At 49.2% G+C, this 22,618-nt stretch overlaps 1 protein-coding gene across 1 annotated transcript in view; it reads right to left on the reverse strand.

Moving 5' to 3' along the window:
- ATP10B (ATPase phospholipid transporting 10B (putative)) overlaps window positions 1–22,618 on the reverse strand; it is a 216,370-nt gene that overhangs the window by 44,779 nt on the left and 148,973 nt on the right. Inside the window, exons 6-11 of the mRNA XM_081135492.1 lie at window positions 18,701–18,786; window positions 14,807–14,913; window positions 11,155–11,286; window positions 7,569–7,696; window positions 5,890–6,142; window positions 4,633–4,871 (exon numbers count right to left, since the gene is read on the reverse strand). Coding sequence (XP_080991618.1) covers window positions 4,633–4,871; window positions 5,890–6,142; window positions 7,569–7,696; window positions 11,155–11,286; window positions 14,807–14,913; window positions 18,701–18,786 — 945 coding nt within the window. The remainder of the gene's footprint in view (window positions 1–4,632; window positions 4,872–5,889; window positions 6,143–7,568; window positions 7,697–11,154; window positions 11,287–14,806; window positions 14,914–18,700; window positions 18,787–22,618) is intronic.

The raw sequence follows: 22,618 nt of genomic DNA on the forward strand, positions 1-22,618 counted from the left end.
TAAGAATAAATACTCTAGAAAAACGCACACACAGGTGTAAACAGATGATGGCTCCGCCATCCAGCAAATGCTTACAGCCATTAAAAAAAGAAGGAAGCAGCACTCCACTGAATATCTGTCTGTCATCTGTCTACATACAGTGTGGGGCAAAAGTAGGTTTACAGCTGTTCATATGGGAAACAATACAATGATGAATAAGTAATAATACAATAAACTCTATGTTTCATGTACTCACAACTGCAAACTTCCTTTTGCCCCACCCTGTATATGAAATATTCCCCAAGGTTCAGTAGGTAAAAAAGCAAAAGCAAAGTCTAAACAGTGTGTATGATATGCCTCTGTTTGCGGTAAAGACGTGAGCACATGGATACAATGCTTGTTTGCAGCTGTGCAGGTAAAACACCTCTGGGAAGGACACAGGGGACTGTGAACGCTTGTTGTCTCTGGGGAGGTGGGGGACAGAGGAGGGAGGGCGACCTGCTTTCTACCACTTACCCCTTGGTTCCTTTCGACTGCTTACCTGTGTGGTTACATTACTATCGTGGAAACAAACTTTCCTGATTGCTGAGGAGCTGAGGCTGAAATATTGTTTAGGGCCTGATGTTTGTAAGTTTTCTCTTCAACAGAAGCACATGGGTTGTTATGGTGAGCTTTCCCAAATGGGACACAAGTCCCAAGGGGGAAAAAACCCTCAGTGGCCTGGCGAGAAGGGAGTTTTCCGCCTTATGTGAACAGGGTCACTGCAGCCTTGTGTCCCCACTGGGGACCCTGGGGACCAAGGGAAGCACAGCTGGGATGGCCTTCATCTGTTCCTGCCTGTGTGGTCACATCACTCCCCAAATATTTTTCTGTGCTTGGCCGCTTAAATCAGGACGCTTACCGAACCGCCCGGTGGGGGTGGCAGCGTGCGCACGTGGGCTGTCCACCCACGGGAGGCTGCACCAATCTCTTCCAAAGGAAGCGGGGAAGACCAAGGCTAGGAAGAGACAGAGGCCGGCCATTCCTTCTGGAGGGGCAGAGGGGCGTGCCCACAGCAGGGAGTGGTGATGACGTTGGGGGCTAACTGGTCCCCAATGCAAATTTTATGACTAAGAAGATATTCTTCGGTCTGATGGTTCTGGAAAACATTGTGCAAGTGGCTCTACTAAACAAAGACTCCTGCTCAAGTCTTGGCTGCTTACAGACCAGGGGGAAAAAAGGCATTTCATTTTCTATCTGCCAGGATGTTACATATTGGCTCAGCACTCACCATTTTCATAAGTATGACCCCACCTCCAAGCCACAGGTTTTATAGCAGCCAGTGAGGCAAAATATGACCCATGCTTCCTTGTTTTTCGGTAGTAAAATGATACTGTTGGTACTGTGGATACTCATTTTATTTTTGGTTTAGAGCAAAGAGCCAAGGAGCCCAAGAACAAGCTCCTTTGGAATGTGGCCCTGTGCTCTGTGATGACTTGGCACCCCGGGGGACTCAGAGGCAAGTTCTGACTCGTGTACAAAGGGAAGGTACGGAGCTGGTGGTGCCAGGAGATGATCAGACCAGAGCGAAGGCCAGAGGGGCAGGTGGGAGAGAGGCAAGCTCAGGAGCCCTCCAAGAAGGGTGAGGGGAGGGACCAGGAGATCCTCCGGGGCTGCCCCGGACACGGTCTGTGAACTGATTCCAGGATCTGCCATTCCAGCTACAGATATTTTACAGGCGGTATCAGAGCCCTTTCAGGCACCTTCTAAGTTGGAGAAGGGGCCTATCTGAGCCAAATGTAGACTATGTCCCAGCGGAGGGTGGGCAGTGGTGGTGTGCTTACAGAGGTCCTCAATCTTGGTTGCTCACTAGAATTATCAGAAATAAAAATATGACAGCTCAGGCCCTACTGTAGACCAAATAAACCAGAATCTCAGGGGAGAGGGCTCAGCATTGTATTTACAAAGATTCCCATTTCCCTCCCATGTCCCCAGATATGTGAGCGTTTGTCCAACGCAGAGAGCTTTCTTTCAGAAAGATCACTTGAAATTCCTATTAGTCACCCATCCATCTAGAATACATGATCTGAACAACTAAATCCTCAAAACAATACTTTTTAAAGGTGAGAACATGAAGGCTTCCAGTTCTGTGAGTTGACCAAAGCCACAGAGCTAATAATGTGAGAGCTGAGATGACCCCAAACATGCCTAACTCGTAGCTGGAAGGGACCTTGCAGGTCAGTACAAACGTTATGCTATCTGAGTTCTAGAACAGCTGGTGAGAGTTGTAAGTAAAGTGTTTTCAGGTAATGAAATAGGGATGGAAAGAGGTTTGATGTGTTGCTATGGTTACCCAGCAAGCCAGCAGCAGAGCTGAAATAAGAACCTGTGTTTCCTGACCCTTAGCCCAGTGCCCTCTCTACCTGGGGACGCTACTGGACTACTAACCTCAGATTTTTAAGCCAGCAGGCTGGAGAACTACATACATGGCAGTCTGTAAAGAGAACACGTCACCATCCACACCTGCCCAGGCAACAAGAATTGGGTCTTAATCTGTGTGTCAATTTCCTTATTGCTCCTGAATGAACTTAGGACTGCCTTTGAATGTGCCAGCCAGGGCGGGAGGTGACATCCAGGACCTGGAGATAGCTCAGAGGTTAATGGGTCCCTTTCACGGACCAGCAGCTAAGGGCCCTGAATAAAGGTTAGACTGGCTTGGCTCAGGGGGCAGTTTTCTGGGCGACAGATTTGTCAGGTTGAACAGGGGGCAGTGAATCTGTGAGCCCCAACTGAGGTCTACAAAGGAAAGGCTTCTTTCTCTCCCCGTGTCCTGGGGGAGACATTCTCAGGCACATGGGACACCCGTGGTGTCTAGAACTGGAAAATGCCCAAAAGACACACATAGTGCAAGACCTGCAATCTATGCCTAATGAGAATTCACTAATTCACTGTTTAAATATTTAGGTAAAGAGCTGGGGGAAGGGCATTCCATTTAGAGGGGACAGAATTAAATAAGAGAAAGACTTTGCAATATGCAAGTCCTCTTGTTATCTCATTTGGGAAAATAAAAACAAACTGAAAAGCTTCCTAAAGGCATCCACGAATCATTCATCTTGTATGTTTATGAGCATCAGATATCTTAACACATTGTTATTGTATGATCCTCACTAATGCTGCATTTCTGTGCATAATAGCAGAAGAGAGTTAACTCAAGTTTGTTTATTGATTTGGGAGAGAGAGAGAGAAAGAGAGAGAGAGAGAGAGAGAGAGAGAGAGAGAGGTCAATTTGTTGTCCCACTTATTTATGGTTTCATTGGTTGATTCTTGTATGTCCCCTAACTGAAGAGCGAACCCACAACCTAGGGGTATCGAGACGACACTCCAACCAATTGAGCTACCTGGCCAGGGCAGAGTTAACTCAACATTGTAATCATTCAAAGTTAGAGAAATAACAACCCAGAGCACACGGACTCATAGTATTTCTTCCTTGTTACAGTCAGAAAACACAGTCCTGGGTTATGAACACGAGGTAGCAATATAGACAATGCTTTTGACATCTTGTCAGATTAAAAAAAAAACAGAACCTAAAATATATATGTATTATGTTTGCAAAAAAAATGTTAAATATATGGAGTTATGTGTGTGCATTAATGGGGGAAATAAAAGACTGGAAGGAAATTCACCGAAAGGATCATTTTGAAAATCTTATTTTCTAATAATGGGATACTAGCACTTTAGGTTCCTCTTTAAGTTTGTGACTTGTTCAAGATGTTGGGGTTCCCTGTGGCCTTTTCTGTGAGTGCAGAAGATGACGTGTCCCCTAGAGAAAGAGCGTGGTACAGAGGAAAGCAGACTGGGACAGAAGTCAGAGGCCTTGGTTCTGGACTTGACTTCTAGGGAATGCTGTCAGATCTTGGAGAAGAAACTCAACTTCTTCACCTGCTCCCTGGACATGTCATGATGGATGTCCCAGTGGGTCAAATGTGAAGGGACCATATGCAGAAAGCTGCTGAGTCAAAGGACCATAGGGGCCAGGCAGTCAACCCGAGGGAGGGAAGTGTTCTGGGTAATTCTGACATAGATGTTCTTTGCTTCATAACAATTTAAGATTCTTTTTGATGATCATGAAAAAGATACTCTCCCGTTTTTCTTGAGATGCATAAGTCTGTAGGCTTGTCTTTAGTTTTCCACTTTATAGAAACAGGCATGGCAAATATTTATCTTTCCTCTTAACTGTATTATTGGAAAAACAGGCATAATGGGCCTGCTGCTGGCCCTCGGCTCAGGGGTGGGACAGACAGGTGGGGACTGTGATGAACTGAAGATTACATGCCCAGACTAAATGGCATCAACTCTTTAAATCAGGCCAATTACTTCCACAGGGAAATGCTGGCTTAGTGTGGAGAATTTTCCCAATTCCATTTTTTAAATAGAAGCTAGAAATCTATGTTCATATGAAATATTCTGATTTCTAAATACTGAACATTGGAAATGAACAAGAACTGTGTATGCCCAATAACACACGTATGAGGATTACAAACAAGACCAAGGGCTGGCATTTGGAGAGCTCTTCAAGGTTTATACAGCCTTTCGTCTGTCACACCCCCGAGCCCTCTCCCATCTCTTCCCAACTGAGACCACTTGCAATGCAAAGAGAAAAGGCGGGGGACTTACTATGGAGCTGCTGAAGGCCACTGAAGACTGTGCGTTTTCCCAGCGCCCCATGGACCTCTGTCGGGAGTGGCTCTGGATGGGCACCCGGGCACTCTGGCACCTCCTCAGAGGCTGGGCCCCTCCTTGGCTCCTCATTGATGCTGGGCCCTGGGCCCATCTGGCCGGGAAGGACAGGCACTGGTACTGGGTCCACTCCTCACTGTCTGAGTCCAGCTCCTTTGGGACCTCCAGTCGCTTGGCTGTGGGAAAGGAGCCCTGTTATTGTCCCCGTCATACCTGGGCTGGGCCTGGCTAGGAGACCTCATGTTTTGGGAGCGGAGGTGAGAACACCGAGGAAGAACACTGTGCTGCTCTGGAAAGTAGGGAGCTGGCCACGCTGCCTGGAGAAAGGGGTGCACCCAGATCACGCAGGTGCAGATCCTGGCTCCACGACCTGGCTCTGAACTCTGGCTAAACCCGTGCCTCTATTTCCCCAGAAAGGGGTTTAAAAAAGTACTGAATAATAAGGGTTGTTTTGGAGACTTAGAATACCCGAAATCCTGACAATGGCAGCTGTTTTTATTATGAGAAAGGATCAGAAGTTCCCATGTACATGGTTCCCACCGTGGCAAAGGGAATTGGGTTCCCTATAATATCGCCTCTTCGCTCTTTCTCCATCCCTCCCACTCAAAAGAATGGACGCTGCTCTCTTGAGAGTTTCTTCTCTTAGTTAAAAAGTGTGTGTGTGTGTGTGTGTGTGTGTGTGTATGGGAGACGGAGCTGAGAGAATCAGGGCGGCTTCATAGGCCACGTTCAGTCCACACAGGATGACGGTCCGGGCACTTTATGGCCATATCTCCCCACCAGAACATCCCAGAGACCAGGGAGCATGGAAAGCATTTCCCAGGTGTATCAAACCTGACCACGTGCCCAGACCTGGGCCTGTGGTCTCAGGGAAGGCAGCCCGAGAAATTCTTAAACCTTGATACAGAATTGGGACATGTCCCCAGGCCGCTCCTGACAGGTAAAAGCGCTGTGTGTAAATGGCACGGGACAGAGGACTGCAGGGCCACACACAGGGGATCACTGCCAGCCCTGCGAACAAATGAAAGCTTACAGGTGATAAGAGCAGCACTGATGTGTGACAAGGGTGCCGCAGGGACACAGGAAGCTGCTTTCCGCAGCCACACAGCCTCGGGGCCAGGAGGATGCCCTTTGTCACCACCCTCTAGGAGAGCAGGGGTTCTTTCAGGAGGGCCGGGCCCGGGCGCCTCGCACCGTTTTCTTGGTGAGAGTACTCGCTGCCCACGATGGTGCAGCGCCGGAAAACCATCTTGTTCTCGGTCAGCGTCCCCGTCTTGTCGGAGAAGATGTACTGGATCTGGCCCAGGTCCTCCGTGATGTTGAGGGCGCGGCACTGGATGGACAGATCGGTGTCCTCGTCGTACAGGTCGAGGTCGTTGTGCAGGAGGAAGACCTGCCCGAGCTTCACCAGCTCGATGGACACGTACAGGGAGATGGGGATCAGCACCTGCAAGAGATGGATGCCCCCCGAGTGGGAAACTGGGCCGGTTCCCCGTCCCAGGGGCCTCTCTCTTGGGTGGCAAAGGCACTGAATGGAAAGCTGAGGTGGGCCCGTGTGACGGACTTCCTCTGGGAAACTAAAGGAGGTGCCTCATGCCTCCCTTGACATTCTTAGGGGAATCTGAAAAGAGATGTGCCTCTTCAAGCGGGGGTGTCTGGCACAAGGCGGGCACCTGCCGCCGGTTGCTTCACGAGGAACAACCGGTGCCACCGAGGGCAGCCTCCCACTCTCACAGGTGTTCAGACCCCCTGCTGATTACCGGCCACTGACTCAGTACCTCATGTCTACTGAACGCTTCGTGTGTGTCACGTGTTATTCTAGGTCCTGGGCGTGGCAGTGGGCAGAACAAATCCCCTGGCCTCGAGGACCTCAAATTCCAACAAACGGATACATATACACTGGGTGGTGGTAAGTCTCATAAGGAAAAGGTAAAGAGGGTAGAGGGCGACGGCTGGGAGGGACTCTCCCACCAGCCACGACCTTTGAGCAGACACCTGAAGATGCGGGTGTGTCGTGAGGTTATCTGCGGGAGGAGGAGCCTTCCGGGCAAACGCTGGGCACCGGGAGCCCGCGGGGTGGCGGCGGGTGAGAGGGAGTAGGTGCGTGAGCAGGACAGCGAGGGAGTCAGGGCTGACACCCCCCGGGGCTTGTTGGCTGCGGTAAGGACCTCGGATTTCGCGTGGAGAGGGTGTGAGACGCTGGAGGGCCTGTGCAGAGCGGGGGTGTGGCCCGACGCACACGCAGAAAGGACGACGCTGCTCAGTGAGCGAACAGACTAGTGATTCAGAAGAGCTCAGCAGTAAGAAGACAACGAAACACCTTCAAATAGTACAAGAAACTGAGCGTAGATGGAGCTGCATCATCTTTTCGTAGATTGTAGTTGAGCCTGAAGAGTTTGTCCTCTCACATAGGTGCTCTGGGTTTGTTTTCTTTCTCTTTTTTTTTAAAAAAAAATCTCAACCTATCAAATACGAAAACACTAACCTGTGGAGTCTTTCTCTCAGCGTTGAGGGCTTCACAGTTCTCTGTGCTAGTTTATGTTCTTTTACTCCCAGGTCATTAGGTTTTACCTGTTCAATATCTGGCAAAGGGCCAGGCACACGTGGGTCACTGCTGTAACTTTACTCTTATAGAGAAAAGCCTAATCAACATTTTTCTCCACGATTATCTGGGATCAGGGTCCCCTCACAAATCAGGGCTGGTCCTGACATGATCCCAAATGAGAATACCCTCAAAGACTCTTAAGAAAGCGACGAACATTTCCCCATCTCAGCGCAGTTTTTTCTCGGGCCAGCGCTGATTTTTACTTCACAGAGTTGTACAGGTATTGGGCACAGGTCTTCTTCACCATTAATGAGAGAGGACTTCCTACCTGGAGCAGGATGATCATTGTGAGGAACATGTAGAAGCCCCCAAGGGCAAGGGGAGGGAAGCTGCCCTTGGCATCTGGCACATCGAAGGGAGGGTGCTCTCTGAAGGTCCCGTTCCAGAGGCTGTGACCTGAGAGGAGGCAAAGCCAGGATGAGACAGAATCTCCACTTAGTCCTGAGGTTGCTCAGTTACATCAGCCCTTGACCTATTCCTGGAAATGAGTGGGCTTTGGAGGAGTCCCCCTTGCTCTATATAACACTGCTGTGTGTGTGCCCATTTGGCTCTAAAGTGGGCCTTCCTACAGCCTACGTGTCAGTCTCTTGATAGGCATTAAGTCTGTCCTGCTGGAGGAGAGAGCATGGGGATGACTTACACTTTGATGAAGTTCTGTTGTATAAGGCTTGGAAAGAGGGGAAAGGACATAAGTTCTTTTCAGTTGTGCGGTGGAAAGTGCATGGCTGGCGAGTCTTGACAGACCTTTACCCTAGCTCCTCTTCTTCCCCCAGGCACATACTCATCCATCTTTCTTTCTTTCTTTCTTTCTTTCTTTCTTCCTTCCTTCCTTCCTTCCTTCCTTCCTTCCTTCCTTCCTTCCTTCCTTCCTTCCTTCCTTCCTTCCTTCCTTCCTTCCTCCCTTCCTCCCTTCCTCCCTTCCTCCCTTCCTCCCTTCCTCCCCTTCCTCCCCTTCCTCCCCTTCCTCCCCTTCCCCCCTTCCCCCCTTCCCCTCCTTCCTTCCTTCCTTCCTTCCTTCCTTCCTTCCTTCCTTCCTTCCTTCCTTCCTTCCACCCATTCACCCACCCACCCACCCATCCATCCACATCTCTGCTAACCCACACTTCCCTGCCTCCTTTCCTCCCTCCCTCTGTCTGATATGTATGAATTCAAGAAGGAATCGGCCCTAGTCCTTGCCTTTGAGGAGTTCCCTACCAAGTTAGGGAGTCGGATGCAAAGAGACAAATCCCCTAGTGTGAGAGGTGCTTTGCTAGAGTCTGAAATTCTGAGCATCCATAGTGACAGCCCCCAAGGCAGACTGAACCCCCTGTTTCCTTGTCTGCAGAAGTGGATAAGAACCCCTACCATCTGAGGATTAATAAGATAAAGTGCATCCAGCACCTGCTACTGGGCTCTCTGAATCTCAACGCCCTCATCTGTCAGTAGTAATAACACCTTCTCTGCAGGGTTATTGTGAGAACAGAATAACCTGATGGGTATAATGCTCTCAGCTCCAGGGTAGGAACCATAGAGACTAAAAGACATAGAAAATGCTGCCCTGCCCCCAAGATACTTCATTGCCTAGGAGGTTGGGCCAAATGCCATCATATGTTGCAGGAGAAAGGAGACCTACAGGCATGAAATGAGGGGCTGATACCTAGCACAGAGCAAGGGACACTGGCCTTCAGAGGAGCCAGAGACTCTGGGAGAAGTCAGAGAAGGCTGCATAGTGGAGGAGGCCTTGAGGGGCCCTGGAGCCTGGGTGGGTATGGGGTGACCTCAAGGGCTTAGGAAGGCATTCTGGGCGAAGGAAAAAGAGACACCATATTTACACAATCAAAGTAAACGTGTGATAAAGAACCCGGAACGGAGTTGACTAAGTGCTTTTGCCTCTTGCAGGGGCCCTCACTGTGCATGAATCATTATTTTTACAAAGACCAGAATTCTGCCCCGCCTACAGCGTTCCCAATTTCTGTATCATTTGCGCAACCTGCCAGGCTGATTCTGGTTGCCCGCATCTTATCTCACCTTGTGAACTTTTAATCATTAACTTCCTTTCTCTGGAGACACTGAGATGATCTCAAATGTCCTTTCCAGCCCTGACATTCCTTTAAAAAAAAAAAGCCTGTCCTGCAGCATCCCGACTGCGCAGCCACGGCCACTCGGGAAAGTTCTCTTGCGTGTCTGCTTCCCTCCCCTCCAGGGGCTCTCCTCCCAGCAGCAGGCCGCTCCCACAGGGACTGCCATTAGACACATCTGGGAAGAGTATTAATTAAACACTCCGGGCCACCGGGAAGACTAAATCTCACCATCTGCACTGCGGCAGCACACAGAATCTCTCCGGGCCCTAGGGAGGCCTTGGCCTTTTAGACATTCCCTTAAAAACAGTGATGGGCACGATTTTTGATGAAGGCAACTGAAGAGTGAACATCACTGCTGCTCACTGGTGTGGGGTCGACAGGGGTTCTGGACCCAGCACACATGTTCTTCCTCTTAATCTTTCCTGGTTCTTTTTGGGGTCTCCTTTAGGGTCCTGAGAACCAGCCTTAGAGATAAGCCATAGAGGGGGAGAGTGCGTGAGAATGAGGGTCCCTCTGGCAGACCGAAGGGAGCCCCCAAGGCAGACTGAACCCTCTGTTTCCCTGTCTGCAAATGGGGATAAAAACACCCATCATCTGAGGATTAATAAGATGAAGTGCGTTCTGAGGACCAACTTCAATGGCTCTCGCAGCTCTCCACACCCCGCAGAGGTGGATCCCGGCCACAGCTAGGTTCTAATCAGGGCTCCATTCTCGCCTTGCTCCTGCCACACTGGACAGCACATGCTCCTCTGCCCAAAAGGACTCTTTTCTACCTCTGTGCCTTACCTGAGCTGTCTCTGGGGCTGAGTGACCTTTCTCATTCTTTTCACATCCGCCCGCCCCATCCTGGCCCTGCCACCTTGCTACCTTCTCTGAGAAGGCCTCCTGCACTTGGGAATCAGTTCTGCCAGCTCTTTGAGCTCCCATGACACCTGTAGTCTGTAGTAGGGTGAATAATGTCACCTAAGATGTCCATGTCCCTAACCCCTGAGGCCTGCGAATGTGCCATCTTCTATGGCAGAAGGATCTTCGTAGATGACATCAATTAAGTTAAGGATCTTGAGATGAGGAAGATTATCTTAGGTCATCTGGTCGAGCCAATGGTGTAATTACAAGTGTCCTTATAAACGGGAGGCAGAGGGAAGGGAAAAAAAAGTGAGAAGAGTAATATGTGAATTATCGGAGGCTATTATCAAAGAAATACACATTGAAGATGAAAAGGTGCCATAGACCGAGGGATACAGGCGGCCACTAGAAGGTGAAAGACAAGGGACAGATTCTCCCCTCAGAGCCTCTGGAAGGGGCCACCCTGCCCTCACCTTGATCTTATTAGGGTGATACTGATTTTGGACTTCTGAACTCCAGAGAGAACAGAATAGATTGTGTTGTTTTAAACCAACAAGTTTGTGTTAACTTTTTGTATGTGGACCTCACTGAGGGGACAGACTGTCACAGATCCTGTCCATGTGCTGGCTCCTTCCTGCTGGACCAAGAGCTCGGACAGATTCACCTTGTTAGCCTCTCACACTAAGAGAGTCCCTGGCTTCCTAAGTATTTCTTGGACAAATAAATGATAGATAACATTCCTAATATTTCAAGTAATTAATACTTTCAGATTTTCACATGCATTTTTAGTTCACTGGCATCCTGTTACAATACAGGGGAGACTTTATTTTTTTATTAACTCTATTTTATAGATGAGGAAACTGAGGCTCAGAGAGTCAAAGCAACTTGCTCAAAGCAAAAGAAGATTACTGTGGCATTGTGTATTGTTCTTTCCAGAACATTCCATACCTACTGCTCCGATGAGGCACATGAGCAAGAGGAGCCCGATGCAGAAGAAGACGTCCGTGTTCATGCGGCGCTCGATCTTGCTGCGTTTGTAGCGCGGGCCACTGTTGTTCAGCATGGCTTTCGTCTCGTGCCCTTTGAGCAAAAATGAGGTTATCAGTCTTTTGGCCCCTGTTTGCCTCTGGCCTGGATCATAGCCTGGGCTCTGCTCGCAGGAGCCCACAGTCCCAGAGAGGCTTCCTGCCCTCACCTGCCTCTGTCCTGCCTCAGGGAGGCTGCTGAGTACGGCTGGAGAGGCCTCACACAATTGCTCGGTAGGTATTTATTGAGCATCCCTGACATGCCAGCCACTGGTGGGCACAGACAGAGCTACCATGCTCAGATCGTACCCTGCACAAGCCTAGAGGTTCCCTTCATTTTGTAGTTGTCATAGATTTGTAAGTTTATTATGACATGCTTCTGGCGAATGACAGAAAGCTGTTTTAAGGAAGGGCTACCTTTTTGTAATTTGCACAATGGCACTGTTGTGGACTAGTGGTGGTATATGGTGCTAAGAGAGATGACTCGCCTTCTGGTGAAAATATACAAGGAAACAAATAAATAATATAATTGCAGTTAGTAATAAGTCCCATGAAATAAACAATAAACAAAGGGCTAATAAATAAGAGATTGTTTTAGAGAACATAACCAGGGAAGGCTTCTCAGAAGAGGTGACATTTAAGGAAGACTTGAAGGGAGAGAGAAGAGCTGGGAGGACAGGGTTTTCGGCGGGGGAACAATAGGTGCCAAGGTCATGGGGCAGGACACTACTTGGGGCCAGTAATTTTCATACTTGTCTCTTTGCCTAAGATGTTGGTGTTGCCTGGGTAAGAGTGGTCGGGGCCAAAGGCCTCCACCCCAACATTAATTCTGTGCAGCTCCACTCCTACTGGAGGTCTGCGTGCATAGTTTTGTCCAGAGAAAGGACAACAAAATTTGAAAACTACCAATCTCACCCAATCACACTTTTTTCTAGTTGGAGCAAAGTAGAAGGGACCGGCTTAAAAAAAAAAAAGAATAAATTAACACCAGAGCCACACTGAGAACCCCAGATTCCTATTCCCTGCCTGTTTCTCCTTCCAGCAGCCCCTGGTACCCAAGCCACAAAGCAAGTGGCTGAGAGTCAAACGGAGGCTCTCTTTGGACAGAGCCTGTCTTTTGGGGCTGCTAACTTTTAACTACCACACTGTACTCCTTAGCAGTCAAATTAAAAAAACACCAAGCACATATTTTCTCTGCAAAATTAAAGAAAACGAATACCTCAGCTCCAGCAGTGAATGGGTTTAATGCTGTTTAGCTAGTTGCCCTGTGGATTTAAAGTGGCAACAAAACAGCAGGAGTAGCAAACTCTAGGCTTATTAAGTTAGACTCGAGTCACTGCCGTTGTGAAGGGTTTGCACGGCACAGTGAGCACAGGCGACTGCTGGCAACGCGGGGCCTTCCTGCCTGCCCCAGGGGCATCCCATTCAAGGGGCCTTGCGACCACCCTCTTCAAACACCTGCTCCTCACCTTCGAGGTCTCTCTGTTCTTTTGCAAGAGTTGGACTCAAGGGGGAGGCAATATGGTGTAGCAGTTAGAACACGGGCTCTAGAGTCAGAGCTAGGCTCTGCAGATACTGGACCTTGAGTTACATGAATTAATACTAGCAGACAAATGACCTTGAGTGAATTAATCCCTTTGCACCTCAATTCCTTGTCTGCAAAATGGAAGCTAACGGTTTTGTGTGTGTGTGTGTGTGTGTGTGTGTGTGTGTGTGTGTTTGGGGTGGGGGAGGGGATTAATATACACAAAGCACCTAAATGCATTCCTTGCACACAGTAGGGGCACACACTTCCACACTGGCTCTCTTCCTCTGGAAAGCTCAGCTGGGCTTTTTTGGGCCTTTGACACTGAGCTGCTCCTATTTTGTCCACACATATCCAGGGACGAACTCTACACACTCCATTCTCAACCAGGGGGATTTTACTCCCCAGATGGCATATGGCAATGCCTTGAGAAATTGTGGTTGTCGCATCTTGAGAAGGTGGTGCTAATGGCATCTAGTGGGCAGAGGCCAGGGATGCTGATCAACATCCTACACGGCAGTGCTGGCCACAAACAATCGGGGCCTACATGCCAACCTGCCCAGGCTGAGCACCCCTGCTCTAGATACTAACACTGGAGATAATCAGTACCCCTTTTGCTCACACTTTTTGAGAGCCTACTATGCGTTGGCTAAACCCCTTTCACAGATGGTTTCTCTTGAACCTTATAACCCTACAAGGTAGGAACTCTTAGTTCCCCCATGTTGAAAGCTTAGCCAACCAGCATAGGAACATGCAGCCGGTGAGTGGATTTCACCCCAGGCAGCCTGCCCCGCCCCCTGCCCCAAGTCATAATGAATGTTCTCTCCATGTCTGTCCCCTCCTATGCCACTCCCGTCACCCGCACAGTTTCTTCTTTGTTTGTGATCACTCAGAGAAGCGAACTCTAAGGCCATGTGGGTTTTCTTGGTAGGACAGAGATTACTGCAGAGTTCATCTTTAGTGGGTCTACCAGATGGCACTGAACTCATTACCAAAATCCCTTAAAAACAGTCGCCTGAATGATAGACACAACCTCCCTTCCCCCAAATTAGGGAAAGCTAGCTAGATTGTGACATTACTTGTTTCAAACCCTGATTTTTGCTGACAGTCCCAAAAAGTGAATCTTAGGGTAGGCTGGTGTTTAAAATGCTCTTTTATGTCCACCAAAAGGGGGGTTCCACTCAGACCAAAACAAATCAAACAAAAACAACAAGCTAACAAAATATTACAAAGTGTCCCGGTGAATGCAAGACCCAGGGAAATGTCTTCTGGAGTCTTCCAGGGAAAGTAGACACCTCAGGGAGACGGTGTTGCCCCTACGGAGGAGGGAGCCTGCAGTCGCCAACGTAACGACAGACGTTTACTGAGAACCCACCGAGCCCCAGGCTCCAGGGCCCAGGGATACAGCAGTGTTAAGGCTGCCCTCTAAGGCTTTAGATTTCACTGTAAGAAGTGTTGCTGTCTTTTTAAAAATTTTATTGGAAAGCAAACTGCAGTGGTAAGGAGAGACAGACCACCATAACCGGAGCCATAAAACAAATAAAGGAAAGAGTTAAAATGTAACAGCAAAAACAACACAATGAAGACCCATCGTGCTAGATACAGTGTTTTGCATGTGTTGGGTCATTTGATCCTTAGGAGTACTCTCCGAGGCAGATACAAATATCTTCCCCACTGTATAGATGAGGAAACCGAGGCAAGAAAGGTGCAGTTATTAAGTTTGGGGAGGTTAGTCCTCAGGCTCAATAAGATAAAATCCACCCTACCTATAGTTAGTGTCGCAAAACCACTGGAGGTGAGTGAGCAGGAATCTCCCTCCCTGTCTTGTTCAGCTGAGTGACAGGAACTTGGAATCTAATTATGTCTCCTGTGGACCAAGGGGGCAGCTGTGGTTCCAGCCTCAGTTTGCTTAGCTGAGAAATGGGAAGTTTCCTGACTCTACCCCTTAGAACTGATGCGAGTTCCCCCTGATGGAGATGGATTTGGAGGAGGGGATGGAGGAGGGAAGATGAAGGACAGAGACAAAAAGCAGCTGTCCAGGGACAATGACCTGCGTAGATGACGATGCCAACCGCCACCTCGGTGTTTCTGATGGTGCAGCCTCGAAGCAGAAGACTCTCGCTGCCAAAGCCCGTCCTGGTCTGGTCGGGGTGCTCCCTGGGGAAGAGGAGAGACAGGGAGTAGTCGGGGGGCCTCTGTATGCCGTCCCTGGGTCCAATGGCATCCCCGTGGGTCCCAGAACTGGCAGCGTGAACATGATCCGTGTCTCCCTCTCTTACGGGAGAGCGACATTAACTCGGAAACTAATCTTCACGTTCAAGGGCACCCCTGATCCCCCGGGGAGGCTGGCTGGAGCGTGGGAAGGGAATTACGCCCCCAGGGAAGTCCTTGGTGCCCCGCCTGAAGGGCAGGACTCTGAGAGCCTCAGAGAGGTTTGGGGGAGGACTGGCTTCTGGCCCTACTATCAGGACGTGGGGTTCCCTTCAGGCCGCGCCCACGTGCTCGCTGTCCCCTGGCTGCTGGGACAGTACTGTGCAAGCTGACCGTCCGAGTCCACGGCAGACCCCGGGCCGTCCTGCCCCTCGGACGTGAGCCAGGGAAGGCAGGGCAGCTGGCGGCTCCTCTCCTTCCAGCTCCTTCTCTCCCGGCCTCGCCCCTGCACCAACCCTGCTTACAAAACAGACCCCCCGGGCGGTGGGCAGGGGCCCCGCTGTGATGCGCAGGGAGGCTGCTTAGGGCGGGAGAGTTTTCCCTCGCTCCAGCCTCAGGGAGCCCCGCATTTTTCCACCTCGCACCTGGAACTTCTGACTCCAACCAACACCAGGTACTACGCGCCCTACTCCACCCTGATGCCTTTCCTTTGGGATTTTTTAGGACGTTTACACATAACTTTCCCACAACCTTGGGGAGAACAGAAAAATAATAATTGGAACCTTTAGGGCGTTTTCTCCTTCTGGCTCTTCAATACTTCATTTTCCAGGGCTGGTATGTGTGTTTTTCATATATAAACTCAATTAATCATCATGACAGCCTTGTAAGATAGGGTCATGCGATTGCACCCACTTTATAGGTAGGGAAACTGAGGCGAGTTCGTAGAGCTAGTAAGGGGAGGAACAGAGATGCAAACCCAGGAAGTCTGGCTTTGGAGCTCTCTATGGTCACTCAGTATGCCTTTGAATACAAATTATTCCTTACTGGGTTTATAGGCCACATTTGCTTGTGTTATTTTATTTGACCCTTCAAGGCTCTGGGAAGTAAGTAAGGTGGTCACCCTTCCCCATGAAGAAGGTGACGCTCAGAGAGGGTGACAGATTTTTCCAAAGCCACACATACCTAGTACGTGGGACAGCCTGGGGCTCAGGAACCCAGGCCACAGACACCAGCCCTCGTACGGTTTTCACTATCTGTGGGTTCCCAAAGTAGGGCCCCGCTAACTTACACTGAATCAATCACTTCCATTAGCAATTCTTCTGAATGTAACAAGGAAATGTCCCCATTTAGTGCTGGTATATAATTAACTCTTTTCTAGCCCTTATTTATCTAACTTTTCAACACAGAGGTGGTTTTGGCAAATGATAGCCTGTGGTCAGAGCAGCCTTCCTCCACCTTGACACTGCTGACACTTTGGGCGGGGTCATTCTTTGTTGTGAGACTGTCCTGTGCCTTGCAGGATGCTCAGTAGCATCTCTGGCCTCTGCCCACTAGACGCCAGCAGCACCCTCCCTGGCGTGACAAACAGAAATGTCTCCAGGTGTTGTAAAGATTCCCAGGGGGTGGGGGTGGGAGGATTGCCCCTGGTTCACAACCACTGCTCTATGGAGATCTTTTTGTTTAAAAGTTGCATTTTCTAATCTGACACCCCTAACCTTCAAACAGAGCATTAAAAGGGATGCAGGACCACCGTGGGGAATTCTCCATCGGTTCCCCAGTTGGCTCCTGGGCTGACCACCTGGATTTTAAGGGCTCACCCATGAGGCCTGGGCAGGCGGGGGAAGGACGTCTCTAGGGGCAGCAACCAAGAGGAGAAAGTGCTGGGGGTTAAGTGGAGATGGGCAAGTTCTGTCTGAGATGGGGGGACAGAGCCCAGGTGGGAAGCTCAGAAAGGCCGGCTGCTGGCACAAGCTGTTTGGGGCAGAAAAGAAACGCAGCCAGGAGGCTGTGCTCTAAGAGGAAGGGGAATGACTCCAGACACGGGGGACTCGGGATGAACCAAACCCACAGACCTCGGGCACCAGGGACGGACTCCTAGCTGGGGGGCAGATGGCAAGCTCTGCTTTGCCAGGCGCCTGCAACAAATCCCTCTCTCCCCTAGGAGCTCGTGCCCTTCTCCGTCTACATCTGTTGTGTGTTTAAAAAGTCATCGGTGGTCCGGCTTGCGTGGCTCAGCGGTTGAGCATCAACCTAGGATCCAGGAGATCGTGGTTCGATTCCTGGTCAGGACACATGCCTGGGTCTCAGCTCGATCCCCAGCAGGGGGCGTGCAGGAGGCAGCCGATCAATGACTCTCTCAGCATTGATGTTTCTATCTTTCTCTCCCTCCCCCTTCCTCTCTCTGAAATCAATAAAAACATATTAATAAAAAGTCATTGGTGTTTAAAAGCTGCTATTTCTCTTGTATTGTCTGCCCCTTTCCCCTCTCACGTTGCTCCTCATGACAATCCGTACGGCCGGGGAACATGTGGATGGAGGGAAAGCGCAGACACCGCCTTCCAAGGAGCCTTTTCGCCTCACCCCAGGAGGCAGAGAAGCCGCCGCAGCAAGGCTGAGCTCCGCTCTGCGTGACCAGCCGCGGGAAACACACTGCGGGTGGAGTGGGGGGACCCGGATCCAAGCCCCGGCTTCGTCCTATACCTGCTGTGTGCCTTTGGGTGAATCTTGAAAAGTCTTAGATCATTCGTTTCCCCATCTGAAAAACGAAATCATTTCCCCCTGGCTTGTTGCACAGGTTGAATGAGATGCTGTTCTGTGAAACTATTCTGAAAACTGTTAGAGCACCGTGTATGGGCATCTATCTATTCATATCTGCTACCTTTTTTTTTCTTTTTCAGTAAGACCAGTAGTCTGATGTGGGAGCAGAATTACAGTGAAATTCTCAGGCTGCACCAAAGCTGAGGAATAAGAATAACAATTGCATCAGCAGCCACTATTTAAAAAAAAAAAAAAAGCCTTTACTGATTTCAGAGAGAGGAAAGGAGAGGGAGAGAGAGAGAGAAACATCAATGATGAGAGAGTCATTGATCGGCTGCCTCCTGCACGCCCCCTACTGGGGATGGGCCTGAAACCTGGACATGGGACCTGACCAGGAATCGAACCCCAGTCTCCTGGATCCTAGGTCAATGCTCAACCACTGAGCCACACCAGCTGGGAAGCAGCAGCCACTATGAACTGAACATTTACTCTGTGCCAGTTGCTGTGCTAAGGGCTTTATATTTAATAAGCAACTTTATTCTTTGAAAAGAAAAATCCTATGATGTAGATATTATAATATTTATTTTACAGGTGTGGAAACTAAGGCCCAGAGAGGTTAATTAATTAACTCGAGGTCACACAGCTTTGTCAGTGGTAGCATCTGGTTTCAAACACCAAGGTCTGTCCAACTCCAAAGTCCTTGTTCTTACCTATAACGCAGTGCAGGCTTTTTCAGAAAATTGATCTTAATGGAATCAAGCCTGCCTCCCCTGAATCAGAGTGTGGGCTTCATTCTGATGCTGTTTCACCAGAGTTCTAAGAAACAACATTACTGAATTTAACCCCGCAAGATAATTAATGGTCACTCCAGCAAAAAAACAGAATCAGAAGTGTTTCTCAGCCCCTTCTTTGTGATAAAAAAGAAAGAAGTTTCCTCAGGACCTGAATGCTTATCTGTTTGGCCATTTTAAGGAAAATATGTTTTCTTGCCACGGATGAGATATTTAGTTGCAGCACGTGGGCATGAGATACTTACATGTAACCCTTAAATTTGTTGAGGCGGTTGTTGGGTTTCTCACACACAATGGTGTTGTGGAAGCGTTCTGGTTCGAACTGGACCTCCTGTGAGAGAGAGGACATCACGAGGTTATTAAGAGGGATCTAGTTTTAATGGGATCGTTGGGGAGCTAATCACTGTTAGAGCCACTGAGAATAAGGTAATCCCTTCTTTGTCGCACTGTGACAGTTGCAATGTATTAGAAGAAAAAGTTAAATCCTCAAGAAGGAGGGGAAAGTAGATGCAAATAAAATTTGGGTTTACAGCAGAGAAAAGTTGGATGGCTGCGTTTCTCTGTCCTGTGCCTTGTAGGGTGTTTAGCAGCATCTCTGGCCTCGACCCACTAGATGCCAGCAGCACCCTCCCTAGTTGTGGTAACTAAAAATGCCTGGGGTTGAGGCGCTGGACCAGCACTGCCCGACAGACCTTGATGGGAATGTCCTATTCTGCACTGTCCACTACAGAGGCCACGAATCGCAGGTGGCTACTGAAATGTGGTTGGATGACTAAGGAATTGGTTTTAAAATTTTATTTAATTTTAATTAATTTAAAGTTAAATAGCTACATGTGGCTAGTGGCTACCACACTGGGCAGCACAGAAATAGATGATCAAAAAGAAGAGATTATATATCATACCATTTAGAGAGAGTCACAGTTAATGGTTTTGTGTATATAATACTCCCAGGGTCTAAATATATATATATACACACACACACACATTTATGTATGGACACACATATACAGTTATGCATTTCAAAACTGAGATTTAGTGTTCATATACTTGAACATGTTTACATCTTATTAAAATTCTCTACATCTTTATTAATACCAGCACAGACCCCTATTGTCTGAATGCTACTATGTCTCACTTCATCATTTCACTCTTGAACATTTACATTGTTTCGATTTCTTCTGCTGTTGTAAAAATTCTGTGAAAATAGTTGCTAATAAAAAAATAAATAGCATTGGCTGTATCTCATTTCTGCTAGACGCTATGACCATAACTCTACATACATTGCTTATTTTCAAGCTTATGGTTATCCTGTGAAGTGGGAATTTTAGTTAACCCCTCTTTAGGGCTGGAAACACTGTGGCTCAGGAGGGTTTGACTGGCTGCCCGTGGCCGCACCAGCGCTGGGATTCGAATGCAAGTCTAATGTAGACCGTCTGGTGTAACTTATACAGTGCCCCCCCCCCCAGGGGAACATTCTTGGAGCAAAGTACCTGAAACACTTCCTTTACTTTTTCTCCACTTTTTCTCTTTTATTAGGCATTTTAGTTGCACGATCTTTTATAGTCCAGTGGGGGTGGGATATACGGGGTGGGGAAATCTTGCTTTCTAATTCTACCCCACATTGACTACCACTGCGTTCGACTCCGGAGCCTCGGATTCCCCATGTGTGGAATGGGACTAGTGCCACCTCCCCTGTCCATCTCTTGTGCGTCCCAGGAGACAGAATCCACATGGGGAAGTTGGGAGAGGTGCAGGGTGCTGAGCAAACAGAAGGAAGGAGCGCTAGAGGTGGGACTTCAAACCGTTTCCTGGGCAGAGCTTTTAGCACAGGGAGTGGATTTACGGCTGAAAGCTCCAAGGTACAGCTGTTCAAAGGGGCAAATTGATTAGAAGAAATGATAGCATTTTCTGGCTTCGCGTAAATATACTGTCCATTGGATCTGTGGCGGCACCCGCATAAATAAACTCTCCAGTCACTCGAAATAAATTACCTATCCAGGAGTTTCTAAAAATATGGCCCTTTCCCCTCCAGGTATCGATTCTTTCAGGGACAAACACTTGCCGAGCTCTGAGATGATGACAAATCACGCTGTAATTTGTCAGCTGCTTGCGTGCCCCCGATTAAGCCGTGTGCTTCACTCCCGATCCATACCCCTCGGCTCACGGCTGGCTTCCTCAACCCAAAGGAGTTTCAGGGAGGGGTGGCCGTGGGGTCTGAGAGCTAATGATCCCGCTGCAGTGAGGCCCGCTGCCTGTTGCTGGGACCTGGCGGGTCCCTGGCAATGGCCAAGCTCCCCTCTCATCCCTCCCAGGGGCTTCCCAGTGGCCTTCCCCCTGAAGGGCTCCTTGCTTTGCTTTGCTCCTGGGCACTGGCCTTGGGTGCTCTGTCTGTCTCCCTCTCGTCATGGGGAAGTGACCTTGTCCTTTTTAGCTACCTGTGCCCCGGGCACCTTCCTTCCCTCCCTGTGGAGAGGGGTGTGTGGGCCCCATTGTCTCCAAAGTCAACCCCTCGGGCTCTGCTTGCTTGAAGGATTTGCCAAAGCTCACTCCGGGGGAGCCGTGAGGAGAGACCGAGGACAGGAGCGCACTGCCAGGCCTTCCAGATCTGCTGGGTCCTTGATTTAATCAGGAGTGCCGTTTCCTTCGGATTCCCTGCCTCTCAGCTCCCCTCAGCTTGTGGATGAAGCCCACCTGACCAACTTCTCTTTCCACCCCGCCTTCTAGCTAAGGCACTGTCCCTGACGGGAGGCTCACTAGCAGCAAAATGGCCTGGGAGCCATCAGTCAGCATCCAGGAAAAGACAAACCCTTTCCAGAAAGGAAAGCGCATGCCTCTGTGTTCTCCGGGCCAAGCCTACCCACCCTGAGCACTGACTATGCGCCAGGCACCTGTCACAAGTCCTCCCAGTCACCTTAAGAGCTTTTGACAGACTTGCAAATGGAGACCGAACGAAAGCCGTTCTTTCACGGTTGATAAATAACAAAGCTCGGATCGCAATTCACACAACCAGGATCCAAAGCCAATTGTGACCATCCTCACTGTCATCATCATCATTGCGGTATTTATTTTTCTTCTTCTTCCTTCTGTTATTACAATTATTATCGTCCCAGCATCTACTGAATGCTTATTTTGTGCCAAGAACCAGCTAAGTATTGCATGCACACTGTTTTGTTTAATTTCCCAGCACGGGCCTGAGTGGCCTCCCGCTCGGTCAGTCACGCAGTCAGGCGGTCCCCGAGCATCCACGCTCCCTGAAGCCGGGCGAGGGCCGTCGGAGGGGAGAGGAGAGTGACAGGAATCAGAAGCGGCAGCCCTAACGCTCAGGGCAGCCAGCTCAGCTCCTGCGTATCAATGGAAGCAAAGGAAAACCGGCCAAGGCCAAAGGTCGGTGTGTGACACCTCCCCGGGTCCAGGTGCTCCTCGTGACCGGTGGCCCACATACGGCCAGCTGCGTTCCCAGGCCCCCGGGAAGGCCAAGGTGAGGCAGGCAGCCTGGCGGATATTCCAGCAACGGGAATAGGCCATTTCGCTTTTACTTTTCTAGGCTTAGTTTCCACTGTTCTTCACAGCTGAATTTCAAGTCCGTGTATACATATGGTTACGTAATTGCATAATAAAAGTATGAACACTCTTGAAATTCTTTGTAGCAGTTTGGTTTTTTCCCTGGCAACTCACTGTCCAGTATACTCCCCTTTCATTAACAACCCATTCACTTCCTTTTCAGAAACTACCTCCCCTTCCCGGCTTCTTAATCTCAGTAGGAATGTAAGTCAAGATGCCCTGCCCACTGGACACTCCCACTGTGGGACTTTGACTTGAATGGAATGACTTGAGGAAGAAAAAGCTAACGCGACCATTAAGTAATTGCTGCTACCAATATCTCCCTCTGCCCTGTTTCCTGGTTCTTGTTTCTGAGCCTGGGTCTGCAGATTTCCTTTGATTCTGTGAACTATACTGTGTGCTTCTTACCCACCCCCCCCCCACATGTTTGCAATAATTCTGTTTTGCTTAAGTTAGATCATTTCTGTTGCTTGCAGACCAAGAATTCTAATCAGCACAGTGGACTACTCAGTCCCATGGGCATATCTGGGCCTTTAAAAAAGAATGATGCTTATTGATTTGGTAAAATTACAGTTCAGAAAATGCTGCCTCTTATTTATCTG

Source organism: Miniopterus schreibersii (assembly GCF_964146895.1).
Source record: "Miniopterus schreibersii genome assembly, chromosome: 4".
Taxonomy (NCBI): Eukaryota; Metazoa; Chordata; class Mammalia; order Chiroptera; family Miniopteridae; genus Miniopterus; species Miniopterus schreibersii.